At 44.3% G+C, this 18,076-nt stretch overlaps 1 protein-coding gene across 1 annotated transcript in view; it reads right to left on the bottom strand.

The window, feature by feature from the left end:
• The window catches only part of Magt1 (magnesium transporter 1), a 28,545-nt gene extending 14,039 nt beyond the window's left edge, over window positions 1-14,506 (bottom strand). Inside the window, exons 1-3 of the mRNA XM_013028902.1 lie at window positions 14,309-14,506; window positions 4,416-4,585; window positions 511-628 (exon numbers count right to left, since the gene is read on the bottom strand). Of these exons, the coding sequence (XP_012884356.1) occupies window positions 511-628; window positions 4,416-4,585; window positions 14,309-14,506 (486 nt within the window). The remainder of the gene's footprint in view (window positions 1-510; window positions 629-4,415; window positions 4,586-14,308) is intronic.
• Between the last annotated feature and the right edge of the window lie 3,570 nt (window positions 14,507-18,076).

Here is an 18,076-nt window from a genome sequence, read left to right as displayed (position 1 = left end):
CTTTTTGCTTATGTGGTGCTGAGGAATCGAACCCAGGGCCTCAGGCATGCAAGGCAAGCGCTCTACCACTGAGCCACCTTCCCAGCCCCTCATGACCCAATTTCTATATTCTACTAGATCAGCATTTAATACTATTTTTTGTATGCTGCTCCTGGGGCTTGAACTCTGGGCCTGCACTGTCCCTGAGCTTTTGTACTCAAGGGTAGTGTTCTACCACTATAGCCACATTTCTACTTCTAGTATTTTGGTGTTTAATTGGTCAGAAGAGTCTCATGGACTTTCCTGCCTACGCTGGCATCAAATCATGGTCTTCAGAGCTCTGCATCCTGAGTAGCTAACATTACAGGTGTGAGCCACAGGTACCCAGATGATTACTATATTTTATGGCTAGTGACATTTAGTTTTCAGTGTACCAACTCTAGATCTTACATGAGTAGTCCCACTTAATTTCTTACAGCTACTAAAAACATCCACCTATTCCTACATCAGAGAATAAAGCAAATATCTTACCATTTGAAATACATCAGAACCTTCATCAAAATCCACCATGGCAAAAAATATCCTGTTGGTAAATGCATTGGAGTATCGCCAAGAGTTTGCCAGGATCTGGAATTCTTCATCAGCTTGCCTAAATGCAATTAAATTTGTGAAGAAAAAATAACCAACTTTTCAAATCAATCCTGTTAAGCCAGGGGTGGGTGGCTAGAACCTGTAATCCTAGCTCCTCAGGAGGCTGAGATCTGAGGATCACATTCAAAGCCAGCCTGGGCAGGAAAGTCCAAGAGATTCTTATCTCCAATAAACCACCAGAAAACGGGAAGTGGCACTGTGGCTCACATGGTAGAATGCTAGCCTTGAGCTGAAGAGCTGAAGGACAGCACTCAGGCCCAGAGTTCAAGCCCCATGACCGGGGAAAAAAAAAGAAAAGAAAAAGCTAAATACTTTGACTATACTCCTATCTCCAATGAGAAAAAACATTTAAGAAAAACTTAACAAAGCCGGAACCGGTGGCTCACGCCTATAATCTTAGCTACTCAGGAGGCTGAGATCTGAGAATCCCGGTTGGAAGCCAGCCAGCCCGGGCAGGGCAGGAAAGTCCGTGAGACTCTTATCTCCAATAAACCACCAGAAAACCGGAAGTGGCACTGTGGCTCAAGTGGTAGAGCACTTGCCTTGAGCTGAAGAGCTGAAGGACAGCACTCAGGCCCAGAGTTCAAGCCCCATGACCGGGGAAAAAAAAAGAAAAGAAAAAGCTAAATACTTTGACTATACTCCTATCTCCAATGAGAAAAAACATTTAAGAAAACTTAACAAAGCCGGAACCGGTGGCTCACGCCTATAATCCTAGCTACTGAGGAGGCTGAAATCTGAGGATCATGGTTCAAAGCCAGCCCGGGCAGAAAAGTCCGTGAGACTCTTATCTCCAATTAACCACCAGAAAACTGGAAGTAGCGCTGTGGCTCAAGCTGTAGAAAGCTCGCCTTGAGCTGAAGAGCGCAGGGATAGCACCGAAGCCTAGAGATCAAGCCCCATGACCGACCAAAAAAAAAAGAAAGAAAGAAAAGAAAAACTTGCCGGGCGCTGGTGGCTCACACCTGTAATCCTAGCTACTCAGGAGGCTGAGATCTGAGGATCACGGTTCAAAGCCAGCCCGGGCAGGGCAGGAAAGTCCGTGAAACTCTTATCTCCAATAAACCACCAGAAAAACGAAAGTGGAGCTGTAGCTCAAGAGGTAGAATGCTCGCCCTGAGCTGAAGAGCTGAGGGACAACGTTCAGGCCCAGAGTTCAAGCCCCACGACTGACCAAAAAAAAAAACAAAAAAAGAAAAATTTAACAAAGCTTGGAGTGGCATGATATCTGTCTGAAACAAGGTCACCTGTTCTTGTTCCTTCTCATGATTCAAGCTGTTAGGATTTGTACAGCCTCCATTTTTTGTTGTTTTTTGACAGTCTTGAGGCTTAAACTCAGGGCCTGAGCACTGTCCCTCAGCTCTTCAGCTCAAGGCTAGCGCTCTACCATTTGAGCCACAGCGCCACTTCTGGCTTTTTCTGCTTATGTGGTGCTGAGGAATTGAACCCAGGGCCTCATGCATGTGAGGCAAGCACTCTACCACTGAGCCAACTTCCCAGCCCAGCAATCAATTCTTAAGATCACTCAGAGAAAGTAAAATAAAATCAATCAGCCATTCTTTGGTGAAAGCTTAAGTGAGATTAATGTTCATCTCCAAGGTTTACAATTATTCCAAAGTAATATAAAGCAAAGAAACATCTCTCAATGATATGCCTTTGGCTTTAAAGTAAGTTATTATCTTATGTTTTGTTTTATCTGTTTCCTTTATTTTTTTTAATTTATTTTTTGGTGCCGGTCCTGAGGTTTGAACTCAGGTTCTGGGCACTGTCCCTGAGCTTTTGTGCTCAAGGTTGGCATTCTATGACTTGAACCAAAGCTCCACTTCCAGCTGTTTTGGTGCTTAATCAGAGATAAGACTCTCTAGAGACATTGCAGCTCATGCTTTTAATCTTAGTTACTAAACAGGCTGATCTGAGGATCTCAGTTCAAAGCATCTGTGAGACTCTAAGCCACTTTCAAGCCCTACATTATTATTATTATTATTATTTTTCTCTTCCTCCTCCTTCTTTTTTTTTGGTCGGTCGTGGGGCCTGAACTCTGGGCCTGGGGCCTGTCCCTCAGCTCTTTAGCTCAAGGCTAGTGCTCTACCACTTGAGCCACAGCACCACTTCTTCCAGTTTTCTGAATGGTTTATTGGAGATAAGAGTCTCAAGGGACTTTTCCTGCCTGGGCTGGCTTTGAACCCTGATCCTCAGATCTCAGCCCCCTGAGTAGCTAGGATTACAGGCATGAGCCACCAGCGCTCCTTGCCCTACATTTCTTCTTGAACATTGTTACCCCATCCCTCATTTTCTCCCACTTTTCTTCCCCACTCCCTACCTTTTAAAAGTATAATTTTAACAGTATCTAGATTGAATCCTCAATGTTCTCTCTTTTTTTCCTTTTTCTTTTCACACTGGGACTTGAACTCGGGGTTTAGGTGCTATCTCAGCTTTTTTGCTCAGGGCCACTTGAATCATACCTCAATTTTTGGCTTTCTGGTTGTTAACTGGAGAGAAGAGTCTCATGGATTTTCCTGCTCAGGCTGGCTTTGAGCCATGATCCTCAGATCTCAGACTCCTGAATAGTTAGGATTACAGGGTCACTTTTTTTTTTTTTTTGGTCATGGGGTCTGAACTCTGTCCCTCAGTTCATAAAGGCAAGCGCTCTACTATTAGAGCCACAGCATTACTTCCAGCTTTTTCTTCTTATGTGGTACCGAGGAATCGAACCCAGGGCCTCATGCATGCAAGGCAAGCACTCTACCACTGAGCCACCTTCCCAGCCCTGCCAGCACCTGTTTTTGTATTTGTGTGTGAGTTAAGGACTTCCTTCTTGCCAAACAGGTGCTCCCCCAAGCTTTTTGGCTTTCAAACTTAGAGTTTTATGCATGGTAGATAGGCATTCTACTGAGTTCCATTCCCAGTGAAAATTATTTTTGATTAATAACTGTATGTTTATATAAATATTTATAGACATAAGTATACCTTTATACATATTTATGTTGTTTTAGGATATGTATATACATTGTAAAATGATTGACTTAAACTAATGCATTACCTCTCCATACTGTTTTGTGGTAAAGCATGTAAAATCTGTTCTTAGTAAATTCAAAATATGTGTTATTATCAACTATGCCCTTACAGTATATAATAGATCACTAAATTTCATTCATCTTATCTACACGAATCCATATACCTTTAGGTCAACATCTCCCCTTTCTCCACCTCTATCTCCAATTTGCTTTGTCTACTTTTTGGAATTGTAATACCACAGTAATATAATGTTGAAAGTACTTACAAATAATAAAGCACTATACCAACACTATTGGCTCACTACGTATAAGTTGGTACTGATTTAAGATAATTTTTTTAAATAATTCGTATGATGGTGATATTTTTCATGCCCCCCAAGAATTGGAAACAAAACAGCTGGAGAAGTGTGGTGCTATAAACCTTCTAATTAGGGGCTGGGAAGGTGGCTCAGTGGTAGAGCGCTTGCCTTGCATGCATGAGGCCCTGGGTTCGATTCCTCAGCACCATATAAACAAAAATAAAAAATCCGGAAGTGGCGCTATGGCTCAAGTGGTAGAGTGCTAGCCTTGAGCTGAAGAGATGAGGGATAGCGCCCAGACCCAGAGTTCAGGCCCCATGAACGGACCCAAAAAATAAATAAGTAAACCTTCTAATTAAGGTATCCACATCAATTATTTATGTGCCCATTGCAGTTGGTTCTCCTGGGACTGAAAAAAATGGTTAAAAGGTTGTGAGGTATTGAATTTTAAAGCAGAGCAGCAAGAACATACTTGCAAACGACACACTGTCTATGGAGTTGTAGAGCGGTAAACATGACAATAACAGAGTAGTTTCTTGGGGGGGCTTTAACAAGACGGCGGAACTTGTCTCCATTCATTCGGATTACAGGTCTCTTATTGGTCCACTCCATCAGCTGACTAACCTTTTCAGATAACACCATCTAAAAAAAGACAAAGTAAAAACATTAACATAGCCAGGCTCTGGTGGCTGACACCTGTAATCCTAGCTACTCAGAAGGCTGAGGTCTGAGGATCGTGGTTCAAGGCCAGCCCTGGGCAGGAAAGTCCATGAGGCTTTTTTTTTTTAGGGTCCAGTCGTGGGGCCTGAACTCTGGGCCTGGGTGCTGTCCCTAAGCTCTTCAGCTCAAGGCTAGTGCTCTACCACTTGAGCCACAGCACCACTTCCTGCTTTTTTTCTTATGTGGTGCTGAGGAATCAAACCCAGGGCCTCATACATGCAAGGGAAGCGCTCTACCACTGAGCCACCTTCCCAGCCCGCCGTGAGACTTTTATCTTCAATTAAGCACCAGGAAACTGGAAGTGGTGCTGTGGCTCAAGTGGTAGAGTGCTAGCCTTGAGTTCAGGCCCAGAGTTCAAGGCCCACAACCAACAAAAAAAAAGAATGTTAACATACTCAATTTGGCATTTAAAGTTAAAACTAGGCACAGTAGACCACGCCTGTAATCCCAGCACTCATGTGGAGGAAGAAGATCACAAATTCGAGGTTGACTTGTCTACATAGCAAGACCCTGTTTCCAAAAAAAAGTAAAAAAAAAAAAAAAGTAAAAATAAAAAAACTAAAACAAAATAAGAAGTTAGGGCTGGGAGGGTGGCTCAGTGGTAGTGTTTACCTTGCATGCTTGAGGCCCTGGGTTCGATTCCTCAGCACAACATAAGCAGAAAAAGCCAGAAGAGGCGCTGTGGCTCAAGTGGTAGAGCATTAGCTTTGAGCTGAAGAGCCGAGGGACAGCACCCAAGAGTTCAGGCCCACGACTGACCAAAAAACAAAACAAAACAACAACAACAAAAAAACACCAGAAAACCAGAAATGTCTCTGTGACTAAAAGTGGTAGAGTACTAGTCTTGAGCAGAAAAAACTCAGAGACAGTGCCCCGTCTGAGTTCAAGCCCCATGCCCCCCCCCAAAAAAAAGGCAGTTGGGATTGATAATCTACCCCACTTAATTTCTTTTGTGAGATGGGGGTCTAGCTATGCAGCCCACAGTGGCCTCAATTTGTGATCCTCCTGCCTTAGCCTCCCAAGTGCTGGAATTCCCAGCATGTGCCACCACATCCATTTTGTGTATGTGTGTGTGTGTGCAGGTGTACATGTGTGTGTGTGTGTGTGTAGGAGCTAATAATAGTGGTGCCTGAAATCAGGACCTCCCATTATAGTTTGTTTTCTTTTTTACTCAAGGCTGGCACTCTACCACTTGAGCCACACGTCCACTTCTGGTTTTTTTTGCTAGTTAGCGGAGGATAAGAGTCTCATGGGCTTTTCTTGTCCAGCTGGCTATGACCCTTGATCTTCAGATCTCAGCCTCCTGAGTAGCTAGGATTACAGGTTTGAGCCGCCAGCACCCAACAGAATTTTTTTTGCCAGTCCTGGTGGTTGAACTCAGGGCCTGGGCTCTATCCTTGAGCCTCTCTGTGTTCAAGGCTAGAGGTCTAACACTTGAGCCACAGCGCCACTTCCAGCTTTTTCTGTAGATATGGTACTGAGGAGTCGAACCCAGGGCTTCATGCATGCTAGGAAAGCGTTCTACCACTAAGGCACACTGCCAGCCCAGAAAAAAAAAATTTTTAACTATATTAAAAATTATTAATAGCTTACATGTTATGTACATATATACATATACAGACATGCATACTTACATATACAGCCATATATATATATATATATTAGTGGTACCCAGGTTTGAACTCAGAGCCTTTGAATTCAGACTAGCTCTTGCTAGTCTGGTGCTCTGCCACTTGAGCCTTGCCTCCAGACTAGGTATATACATATACACATTCACATATACAGACATTTTTTGTGCCAGTACTGAAGCTTGAACTCAGGTCCTCTTGCTTTCACTTAGCTTTTTCTGCTCAAGGCTGGGTGGTCTACCACTTAAGCCAAAAGTCCATTTCTGGCTTTTTGGCACTTCACTGGACATAAGAGTCTCATGGATTTTTCCTTCCCCAGCTGGCTTTGAAATTGCAATCTCCAGATCTCAACCCCATGAGTAGCTAGTATTATGGTTGGGAGCCACGTATAACACTGGTCTCCATGACAATTTTATCTCCAATTAACCAATAAACAGCCAGAAGTAGTTCAAATAGTAGAGTACCACTAGCCCTTAGAGAAAAAGCTACACAAGAGCAAGAGGCCCTGAGGTCAAGCTCCAATGCTGGCAAAGGTACACCTACACAAAAAAACAACTCAAGCTAGACTTGAGCAAAAAAGCTCAGTTGACAACAGCAACCAGGTGCAGCGTTCAAGTCCCAGAACTAGCTAGAAAAAATCAATTCAATACTTTAAAAAATCACATAGCAGCTGGGTGCTGGTGGCTCACACCTGTAATCCTAGCTACTCAGGAGGCTGAGATCTGAGGATCACAGTTCAAAGCCAGCCTGGGCAGGAACATCCGGGAGACTCTTATCTCCAATAAACTACTAGAAAACCAGAAGTGGCACTGTGGCTCAAGAGGTAGAGTGCTCACCTTGAGCTGAAGAGTGCAAGGATAGCGTCTAAGCCCAGAGTTCAAGCCCCAGGACCGAAAGAAAAAAAATCACATAGCTAAACTAGAAAATGAGTAAAAAAAAACAACAAAGAAAAACTATATGAGGGCTGGGAAGGTGGCTCAGTGCTAGTGTGCTTGCCTAGCATGCAGGAGGTCCTGGGTTCGATTCCTCAGCACCACATAAACAGAAAAAAACAGAAGTGGTGCTGTGGCTCAAGTGGTAGAGCGCTCGGCTTGAGCTGAAGAGCTCAGGGGCAGTGCCCAGGCCCAGAGTTCAGGCCCCAGGACTAGCAAAAAAGAAAAAGATGGCAAACATAGACAAAGGAAGATCTTCATTAAGTTAGACCCTGGGTTCAATCCCTACCAGCATAAGAAAATGTTCAACATCATTAAGAACACAGTAAGAGCCAGGGTGCCAGTGACTCATACGCCTGTAATCCTAGCTATAAAGAGGCTAAGATTTGAGAATCATGGTTTGAAGCCATCTGGGGCAGAAAAGTCCATGAAACTCTTATTTCCAATTAACCACTAAAAGAGCCAGAAGTAGTGTTGTGGCTCAAGAGGTAGAGTATTAACCTTATGAAAAACAATCCAGCCTGAGTATATGGCTTAGTGGTAGAGTGCTTACCTAGCATGTATGAAGCCCTGGGTTTGATTCCTCAGTACCACATACACAGAGACAGTGCCCAGGCCTTGAGTTCAAGTCCCAAGACCCGCAAAAAAAAAATTTAATGAGATATCACTGCTAGGCTGGGGATGTGGCTCAAGTGGTAGAGCACTTGCCTTGTAAGCACAAAGGCCTGAGTTTGAACCTTAGCACCATAAAAATAAAAAAGTAAAGAGAAATAGCAACATATGTTTGTTAATAAAGTAAAAATAGAATGACCTTAAAGAGGATGTGGAGAAACTGGGTATCTTTAAGGTTGCACAGTGTCTTAAAAACTAAGGAACTAGGGCTGGGAAGGTGGCTCAGTGGTAGAGTGCTAGCCTTGAGCTGAAGAGCTGAGGGACTGTGCCCAGGCCCAGAGTTCAGGCCCCACGACCAACAACAAAAAAACCTAAAAGGAACTAAACACACACTTCTCATCCAGACCAGCCAATGAAGGGAGCAAGAAACTGATCAATGGGAAGATGGGCTAAGGGGGAAGTGCTGACCAAGTCTGCCTCAAGAAGCTCTGGAGTCACCTAAGCCTAGCCCACAGTTTCCTTTAATGAAGCAATTTCTCTATTCAATTCCATGCTTTGCCACTAAAAAAATAAAACAGCCTCAAGAGACTGTCACTTCTGCTTCAGGTCAGACAATGTTGGTTCTTTTTTTTTTTTTGGTCCAGTCGTGGGGCTTGAACTCTGGGCCTGGGCACTGTCCGTCAGCTCTTCAGCTCAAGGCTAGCACTCTACCACTTGAGCCACAACGCCACTTCCGGCTTCTTCCTTATGTGGTACTGAGGAATCGAACCCAGGGCCTCAGGCATGCAAGGCAAGCACTCTACCACTGAGCCACCTTCCCAGCCCCACAATGTTGGTTCTTAGCTTCGAAATACACATTCTATATTTTAAAGCCATTATTAACCAGAAAATGGTGGCTCATGTGTGTAACTAGCTACTCAGGAGGCTGAGAACTGAGGATTATAGCTCAAGGCCAATCCAGGCAGGAAAGTCCAGGAGATTTGTTGTTGTTGTTATTATTGTTGCTGGTCCTGGGGCTTGAACTCAGGGCCTGGGCACTGTCCCTGAGCCTCTTTATGCTCAAGGCTAGCACTCTCACTATGAGCTTTTCCAGCTTTTTCTGAGTAATTTATTGGAAATAAGAGTCTCATGACTTTTCTGCCTGGGCTGGCTTCAAACTGTGATCCTCAGATCTCAACCTCCTGAGCAGCTAAGATTATAGGTGTGAGCTACTGTCTCCCAGCTCCAAAAGACTCTTATCACCAATTAAACACAAAACTCTGGAAGTGGAGCTGTGGATCAAGTGGTAGAGTGTTAGCTTTGAGCAAAAGAAGCTCAGGGGCCAGTGTTCAGGCCAACAGTCGAAGCCTCAGAACCAGCAAACAAAAACTAAAACAAGAAACTGGGAGAAAAAGAAGGAAGAGGTAACAACAGGGGGAGGGGGAGAGTAGCAGGTAGGTAAGCCAGAGCAGCAGAGTGATGCATATAATCGAAGTACATTGTATCTATGAGTGGAAATGTCATAATGAAACCCTTTACTACGTGCAATTAATATAAACAAAAATTCATGTTTTTAGTTTTCCTAATCACTTACCAGTCTTCAGATGTTACTAAAATGAAATTTCTGGCTAAGCAATACATTTCCAACTCCATCCATGAATTAAGAGTGAAACTGAACAGATACAGAAATATAATTGGACAGATAATTACTTCAGGAGACAGACAGTGAGCAGAGAAGAGCACTTTAAATCTGTAAATACCATGTGTTTCATTCCTGGATAGTCACTTCACTTTCTGGATATTGTTAAAATATATCACTGTATCTTTGCTTGATGATTTTTAAGTGGTTCGTTTTTGGGGTGAAGGGTTGCATTATCAATTAGTTTTGGTTTTTTTTTTTGGTTGGTCATGGGGCTTGAACTCTGGCCCTGAGCACTGTCCCTCAGCTCCTCAGTTCAAGGCTAGCGTTCTACCACTTGAGCCACAGGGCTACTTCCGGGTTTTCTGAGTGGTTTATTGGAGATAAGAGTCTCACAGACTTGGGTGCCTGAGCTGGCTTTGAACTATGATCCTCAGATCTCAGCCTCCGGAGTAGCTAGGATTACAGGCGTGAGCCACCAGCACCTGGTTTCTATGAGACTCTTATCTCCAATAAACTACTCAGAAAAAGCTGTAAGTAGCACTGTGGCTCAAAGTAGTAGAGCACTAGCCTTGATCAAAAGAGCTCAGGGCTTGAGAGCCCAGACCCCAAAACTGACAAAAAAAAAACTTACAAAATTTTAACATTGTTTAAGTAACATGACAATAAAGCAAAACCTTCGCCTTCTGCCTTATCCTACTACCTCCTGCCTTTTAAACAATTTTAACAGGTTTCAGTTTTACTTTCATATATGCAAGCAAACTATATCAGCCATATCATCTAATGCTTTCCATAGGCCAAGGGTCTTCTGGATGGAATTGTATCTTATTTAATTTTCACAGCAGCCACAGAAATAGGTATTTTCTCAATTGTACTGAGGAAAATGAGACTTGCTAACTTGCTAAAGATTACCTGAGTGAGATTAAATCATATCTTTTTTAAAGTTCTTGCTTTGTTTTGTTTCCTTATTAGTCATGGGGCTTGAACTCAGGGCCTGGGTGCTGTCCCTGGGCTCTTTTGCTCAACGACAGTGCTCTACCACTTTCAGTCACAGTGCCACTTCCAGTTTTCTGATGGTTAACTGGTTAAGAGTCTCACCGGCTTTCCTGTCAAAGGTGGCTTTGAATTGCAATCTTCAGATCTGTCTCTTGAGTTGCTAGGATTATAAGCACTGAGCTACCAGTGTCTAGCTACACTTTTTTTTTGAGACTTGAGAAGCAGAAGACCTGCCATGTAAACATTACTACAAACATTTTTACTATGCTTCAGAATACTCTGTGCATTCACCCTTTTCCATATTTAGATTCTGAGAAGCAAGTCAAGAAATATAATTTTGACAGGCATGATTGACACAGATCTGCCATCTGGGGAAGTAAGGCAGGAAGGTCACAAGTTTTTTTTGTTTTTGGTCAGTCCTGGGGCTTGAACTCTGGGCCTGAGTGCTGTCCCTCAGCTCTTCAGCTCAAGGCTAGCGCTCTACCACTTGAGCCCACAGCGCCACATCCGGTTTCTGAGTGGATTATTGGAGATAAGAGTCTCACATATTTCCTACCCGAGCTGGCTTTGAAACATGACCCTCAGATCTCAGCCCCCTGAGTGGCTAGGATTATAGGCAGGAGCTACTGGCATCCAGCAGGTTTTTGTTTGTTGTCAGTTGTGGGGCTTCAACTCAAGACCTGGGCACTCTCTGTGCTTTTTTTTTTTTGGTCAGTCCTGGGGCCTGAACTCTAGGCCTGGGCATTGTCTCTCAGCTCTTCAACTCAAGGAGAGTGTTCTGCCACTTGAGCCACAGCACCACTTCTGGCTTTTTCTGCTTATGTGGTGCTGAGGAATGGAAACCAGGGCCTCATGTATGCTAGGCAAGAACTCTAACACTGAGCTACCTTCCCAGCCCTCTGTGCTTTTTTTGCTCAAGGCTAGTGCTGCCACTTTGAGCCACAGCTCAATTTCCACTTTTCAAGTGGTTAATTGGATACAAGAGTCTCAGGGACTTTCTCCCTTGGGCTGGCTTTGAACCCCGACTGCAGATCTTAGCCTCCTGAGAAGCTAGGATTACAGGTATGAGCCATCAGTGCCCACCTTTAGGAGGATTACAAGTTTGAGGCCAGCCTGGGCTACAATTACATCTGTCTGAAAAACAGACAACTGGACACTGGGGGCTCACACCTGTAATACTACTCAGGAGACTGAGATCTGAGGATTACGGTTTGAAACCATCCAGGACAGGAAAGTTTGTGAGACTTTTTTGGGGGGTGGGGGCTTGAATTCTGGGCCTGGGCAATGTCCCTGAGCTTTTTTGCTCAAGGCTAATGCTCTACTACTTTGAGGCGTAGATCCACATTAGTTTTGGGTTGGTTAATTGGAAATAAGAGTCTTTGTACTGGGATCCTCAGGTCTCAGCCTTCTGAGTAGGTAGCTAGGATTACAGGCATGAGCCATCAGCACCTGGTTATGAGAGACTCTTATCTCCAAGTAAGCACCAAAAAAGCCAGAAGTGGAGCTTTGGCTCAAGTGGTAGAGTGTTTTAGCCTAGAGCAAAAGAAGCTCAGGGGTAGCTGGGAAGTTGGCTCAGTGGTAGAGCGCTTGTCTTGCATGCATGAGGCCTGGGTTCGATTCCCAACACCACATAAGCAGCTTTTTTAGCCGGAAGTGGTGCTGTGGGTCAAGTGGTAGAGCGCTAGCTTTAAGCTGAAGAGCTAGGGACAGCACCCAGGCCCAGAGTTCAAGCCCCACGACTGACAAAACAAACAAAAAAAAGTGCTGGAGAGTTAAAGAAAAATTACTGGATTAGGAATGTGGTTTAGTGGTAGAGTTGCTTGCCTAGCATGCATGAAGTCCTGAGTTTGATTCCTCAGTACTACATAAACAGAAGAGGCCGTGATGTTGTGACTCAAGTGGTAGGGTGCTAGCCTTGAGCAAAAGAAGCTCAGGGACATTGCCAGTCTTAACTCATTGTTTTAATTAGTTAGCTTAGCTTTGATTTTTTTTTTTGGGTCCGGTCGTGGGGCCTGAACTCTGGGCCTGGGTGCTGTCCCTCAGCTCTTCAGCTCAAGACTAGCGCTCTACCACTTGAGTCACAGCGCCACTTCCGGCTTTTTTCATTTTGCTTATATGGTGCTGAGGCATCAAACCCAGGGCCTCAGGCATGCACGGCAAGCGCTCTACCACTGAGCCAACTTCCCAGCCCCTAGCTTTGATTTTTATGGAAGAGTTCAGACACACAGAAATCTCTCCAGAAGGGAGATAAGAGCAATAGAAATAGTGAATTTGATCAAAGAATTTTATGAAAGAGATGTATAGAGCTCTGTAGAGATTTACTGTCTTATTAAATCCCTTTAATAGGGGCTGGGAAGGTGGCTCAGTGTAGAGCGCTTGCCTTGCATGCATGAGGCCCTGGGTTTGATTCCTCAGCACCACATAATCAAAAAGAAAAACCCAGAAGTGGCGCTGTGGCTCAAGTGGTAGAGCGCTAGCTACCATGCATGAGGCCCTGGGTTCGATTCCTCAGCACCACATAAGCAGAAAAAAAAGCCAAAAGTGGCGCTGTGGGTCAAGTGGTAGAGTGCTAGCCTTGAGCTGAAGAGCTAAGGGACGGTCTTCAGGCCCCACGACCGGACCCCCCCCAAAAAAAAATAAATCCCTTTAATAAAGAAATAGAAAAAAGGCATACAGAAGATAGCTTCATTCTTAATTCAGCAGAAATTAACACAAGAAATGTCTGAGTGACTTTGTGAACAGAATGTAGGATTAGAATGGCTGATCTGGTTTACTCCTCGTTCTACCTTAGTTAACTGTACAAACTGGTTTTTCTCATATAAACTTAGCAGGTGAGCTAGGAAGTAGTTTAGTGGCAAAGCACTTGCCTAGCAAGTGCAACGTCCTGGGTTTGATCCCCAGTACCAAAAAAGAAAGGACAAAAAATAAAATAAAATTTGAGGGTACAAACGATTGCTACTAAGATTTTTTTTTGTCAGTCGTGGGGCCTTAACTCTGGGCCTGGGCACTGTCCCTCAGCGCTTTAGCTCATGGCTAGTGCTTTACCACTCAGCCACAGCACCACTTCCGGCTTTTTCTGCTTATGTGGTGCTGAGGAACAGAATCCAGGGCCTCAGGCATGCAAGGCAAGCACTCTACCACTGAGCCACCTTCCCAGCCCCTACTAAGATTTTTTTTTAAGTTCTGAGAGTACAAAGATGTAAGTCACAAATGTTTTAAACCACAATGCTCAAACTGGTCTGCTTAGCTTGCTTAAGCATGAGTAGATAGGTAGGTGGGTGGGTAGATAGATAGATAGATAGATAGATAGATAGATAGATAGATAGATCTTTTGGATTTCCCAAAGCCTGTAAGTTCCACCAGGAGGGAATTGCACTTTTGTTCATGTGTGTATGTCAAGCACACGGAATATTTGTTGGCTGATCTACGCGGTTGATCAACCTGGTTTAATTTCACTTCGCTCTTATTTCCACATCCAGAACTGAAAAAGGCACCAAAGCTGTTGTACATGTCGGAGGAGTTAACATTTGCCAACATCGGAAAGCCTCTCTTTATATTTTGCACCCTGGATCTAGCCTCCAGCCCCAACACCCTATGGGGCCCCAACTCACAGAGAAGTGGCCAAACTTGTCCCAGCCCGTAGAAGCCAGGTGGCCACTTATTCCACCCCACTCTCACAAGACATGAAGTTTGCCTTTCCTTCCTTCGCAAAGCAATAACTCGAAAACGATGGGGTTAAAAGATACCAAAAGCCCAGAAAGTGGCGGGGACAGGGAAAGGAAAGCGGGAAGGAATCCACAGACCCAGTCAAGCCTCTCGCAGTGGGAAAAGCCTCTGGTGCTAAAAACTGTGTCCTCACCTCCTTTTTTCTTTGGGCAGAAGCTGAAGGAATCTTGTACAAGAGCAGCAGCGCCATGGCCAAAGTCGCAGAGATAGACCAAAACCACCGACGCGCTGCCATGTTCGCTCCTCTCCCCGGGGTAAGCCAAACTTTCCTTTGGCTGGGTATGTGGGATGGACGTGAGAACTGGGAAACCCACCCCTTCTCTTTCCTCATTGGCTAAACTTAGCCCTGGTAGGCGACCCCTCCCATAACGTCACAGCGCGTTACGGCTAGACGCCCGCTAAAAGACAGTTCGCCTCTAATTGGTCTCCGTTAGCCAATAGGAAGAGGATCATCTGGAGGTTTTTCATTGGTCCGTTAAAAATTATGGGCCTCCCCTTTCGTGCTGGGAAAAGATGTCGAGCTGAGCGGCTGTGAAACACGCGTGCGCAGTTGTGGAATGCTGCGGGTATTTTCAGTTCAAAATAGCTTGGAGTTGCTAAAACGCAATTGTCTCCCCAAGACTCGTTTAAAATTCCTTGAAATCCATTTCATTTAATCCCAAGTATTTGAAAAAGAAAAAAGTAGGAAAACAAAAATATACTTAATATAACTGGAAGGTTTATTTTTTGTTTTTTATTTTTAAGTGCAATATGAGTAAGAATTTGAAAAAGCAGGGTGTGGTGGCGTATACTTGCAATGCCAGCACTCGAGCCTGAGATAGTTTCCGCTTCCGCTTGGGCTACATAGGCAGACCTGACCAAAAAACAAAACAAAACAAAAAAACAGTCAAGCCGGATGCGGTGGCTTGCGCCTGTAATCCTCAAGAGGCTGAGATCTGAAGATCATGGTTCATAACCAGCCAGGGCAGGAAACTCTGTGAGACTCTTATCTCCAATAAGCCACCAGAAAACCGGAAATGGCACTGTAGCTCAAGTGGTAGAGTGCTCTCCTTGAGCTGAAGAGCACAGGGACAACGCCCAAGCCCCGAGTTCAAGCCCCACGACCAACAACAACAACAACAAAAAAACAGGCGCAGGTGGCTCAAACTTGTGATCCTAGCTACCAGGAAGCTGAGAGCTGAGGCTCATGATTCGAAGCCAATCTGGGCAGGAAAAGTTCATGAGATTCATAATCTCCAATTAACCACCAGAAACCAGAAGTGGAGCTGTGGTTCAAGTGGTAGAACAAAGGGGAAAGAGGGAAAAGCTAAAGGAGTTCAAACCCCAGTTCTCCCCATCCCCCCTAAAATTTAAACGTTTTGTTTTGTTTTTGGGTCCGGTCATAGGGCCTGAACTCTGGGCTTGGACACTGTCCCTCAGCTCTTCAGCTAAAGGCTAGCGCTCTACCACTTGAGCTACAGCGCCACTTCCAGCTTTTTTCTTTTTGCTTATGTGGTGCTGAGGAATGGAACCCAGGGCCTCATGCATACAAGGCAAGCACTCTACCACTGAGCCACCTTCCCAGCCCTAAAATTTAAAAATTTTAAAGTCTCAAAGAGAAAACGTGAGAGTCGGGGTGATGGTGGTTCATGCCTGTAATCCTGGCTACTATGGAGACAGATCTGAGGAGCACAGTTCAAAGCCAGCCCAGGGAAAGAAAGTCTGTGAGACTCTTAAGACTCCAATAAACCACCAGAAAATCAGAAGTGGAAGTGGTACCATGGCTCAAGTGGTAGAGCACTAGCCTTAAGCACACCAGCTCAGGGACAGGGCCCAGGCCCACAGTTCAAGCCCATGACCGACCAAAAAAATAAATAAATAAAAAAGAGAGATATCTCATGAATCATATTGACAAAAATACAAAAGTTATACAATATAAGCCATAAACAAAGGTAAAATAGGCACTCTTACATGTTGTTGAGGAAATGCAAATCATACCCTATCTATATAGGGTGACTTGATAATATTCAATAAACACCACATTTTAATTTTCACATTCTTTTGGAAGTATTAGGATTGAACTCAGAGGTTACTATATGTTGATACATGACTCTAGTCTTTTGTGGGTTTTTTGCTAGTCCTGGGGTTTGAACTCAGGGTCTGACCACTGAACCTAAACACCTTTTGCTAAAGGCTAGCACAGTGCCGCTTCTGGCTTTTTCTGTGTATGAGGTGCTGAGGAATAGAACCCAGGGCTTCATGCATGCTAGGCAAGCACTCTACCACTAAACCACATTCTGAACCCCACTTTGTGGGTTTTTAAAAAATATTTTATTCAACCTGAGCACCAATGGCTCATGTTTATAATCCTATCTACTCAGGAGGCTGAGATCTGAGGATTGCAGTTGGAAGCCAGCCCAGGCAAAAAAGTCCATGAGAGGTGTGAGCCAAAGGTGTCCAGCATAAAAATTTACCCATTCTAGACAGTACCCTGCTTGATTGATTGTTTAAAAATGCAGGGGGCATGACACTTTTCAAAAAGAAATATATTCAATATCTGACTTACATAAATAAGCATAATCTCTTTGTACATCACCCTTACAATAAAATATAACAGCTGGGCTGGGAAGGTGGCTCAGTGGTAGAGTGCTTGTCTCACGTGCATGAGACCCTGGGTTTGATTCCTCAGCACCACACAAGCAGAAAAAGCTGGAAGTGGTGTTGTGGCTCAAGTGGTAAAGCACTAGCCTTTAGCTGAAGAGCTGAGGGACAGTGCCTAGGCCCAGAGTTCAGCCTCATGACCAACAAAAAAAACAAAAACAAAGACAAAAAAAATACCAAACTTATGTAACTGTAACCCCTCTGTATATCAGCTTTAGAATAACAATAAATAATTTAAAAATACAAAGGCATTTTTATAATTATTAGCTTGATTGACACCACTAGGGTATAAGAGCAAATATTCTTTGCCTTATTTACTATGTCTCCTTTTTTTTTTTTGGTAGGTTGTGGGGCCTGAACTCTGGGCCTGGGCACTGTCTCTCAGCTCTTCAGCTCAAGCTATTATTCTACCACTTGAGCCACAGCACCATTTCCAGCTTTTTCTGTTTATGTGGTGCTGAGGAATTGAACCCAGGGCCTCATGCATACAAGGCAAGCACTCTACCCTACCACTGAGCCACATTCTTTGGAGAGGATTCCTTTTTTTTTTTTTTGGTCGGTTGTGGGGCTTGAACTCTGGGCTTAGGCACTGTCCGTGCGCTCTTCAGCTCAAGGCAAGCGCTCTACCGCTTGAGCCACAGCACCAATTCCGGTTTACTAGTGGTTTTTATTGGAGATAAGAGTCTCACGGACTTTCCTGTCCGGGCTGGCTTTGAACTGTGATTCTCAGATCTCAGCCTCCTGAGTAGCTAGGATTACAGGTGTGAGCCACCAGCGCCCGGCCTGGAGAGGATTCTTGTAGTGGCAATGGTGATGGGGCAGGCTAGTGCCAATGACATAAATACAGTGCTGTGTGTGGTGTGGAAAGGTATGGCACATCTTCTATCTCACTTGTGAAAATCTTTCTCCTTAGAATGGGCAATGGGTCCCTTTTTGGGGAGTGGAGAGTCTTGGTGGGGTGGTTCGTTGAAGAACCAGGCTTTGTTGTTGTTGTTTCTCAATTTACGCTTACAGTTTCAGATAAAGAATCACAGGGTTCCTCTTTAATGGGAGAGTGCTTAGGAATTTTTGTTTTGACTTTTGAAAATTCAGGAGCTGGATTTTCCTTCTCATTCTTTCTTCTTCTTCCTTCTTTCTTCTTCATCTTCCTCCTCCTCCTTCTCTTCCTTCTCCTCCTCCTCTTATTCCTCCTCTTCCTCCTCCTCTTCTTCCTCCTCTTCCTCCTCATTCTTTCTTATTTTACTGGAGTCTTTCTTTCTTC

This window comes from Dipodomys ordii, unplaced genomic scaffold (genome assembly GCF_000151885.1).
Source record: "Dipodomys ordii isolate 6190 unplaced genomic scaffold, Dord_2.0 Scaffold116, whole genome shotgun sequence".
Classification (NCBI taxonomy): domain Eukaryota; kingdom Metazoa; phylum Chordata; class Mammalia; order Rodentia; family Heteromyidae; genus Dipodomys; species Dipodomys ordii.
The sequence above is the reverse complement of the archived record's forward strand: the minus strand, read 5'-3'. Positions and strand labels throughout refer to the sequence as shown.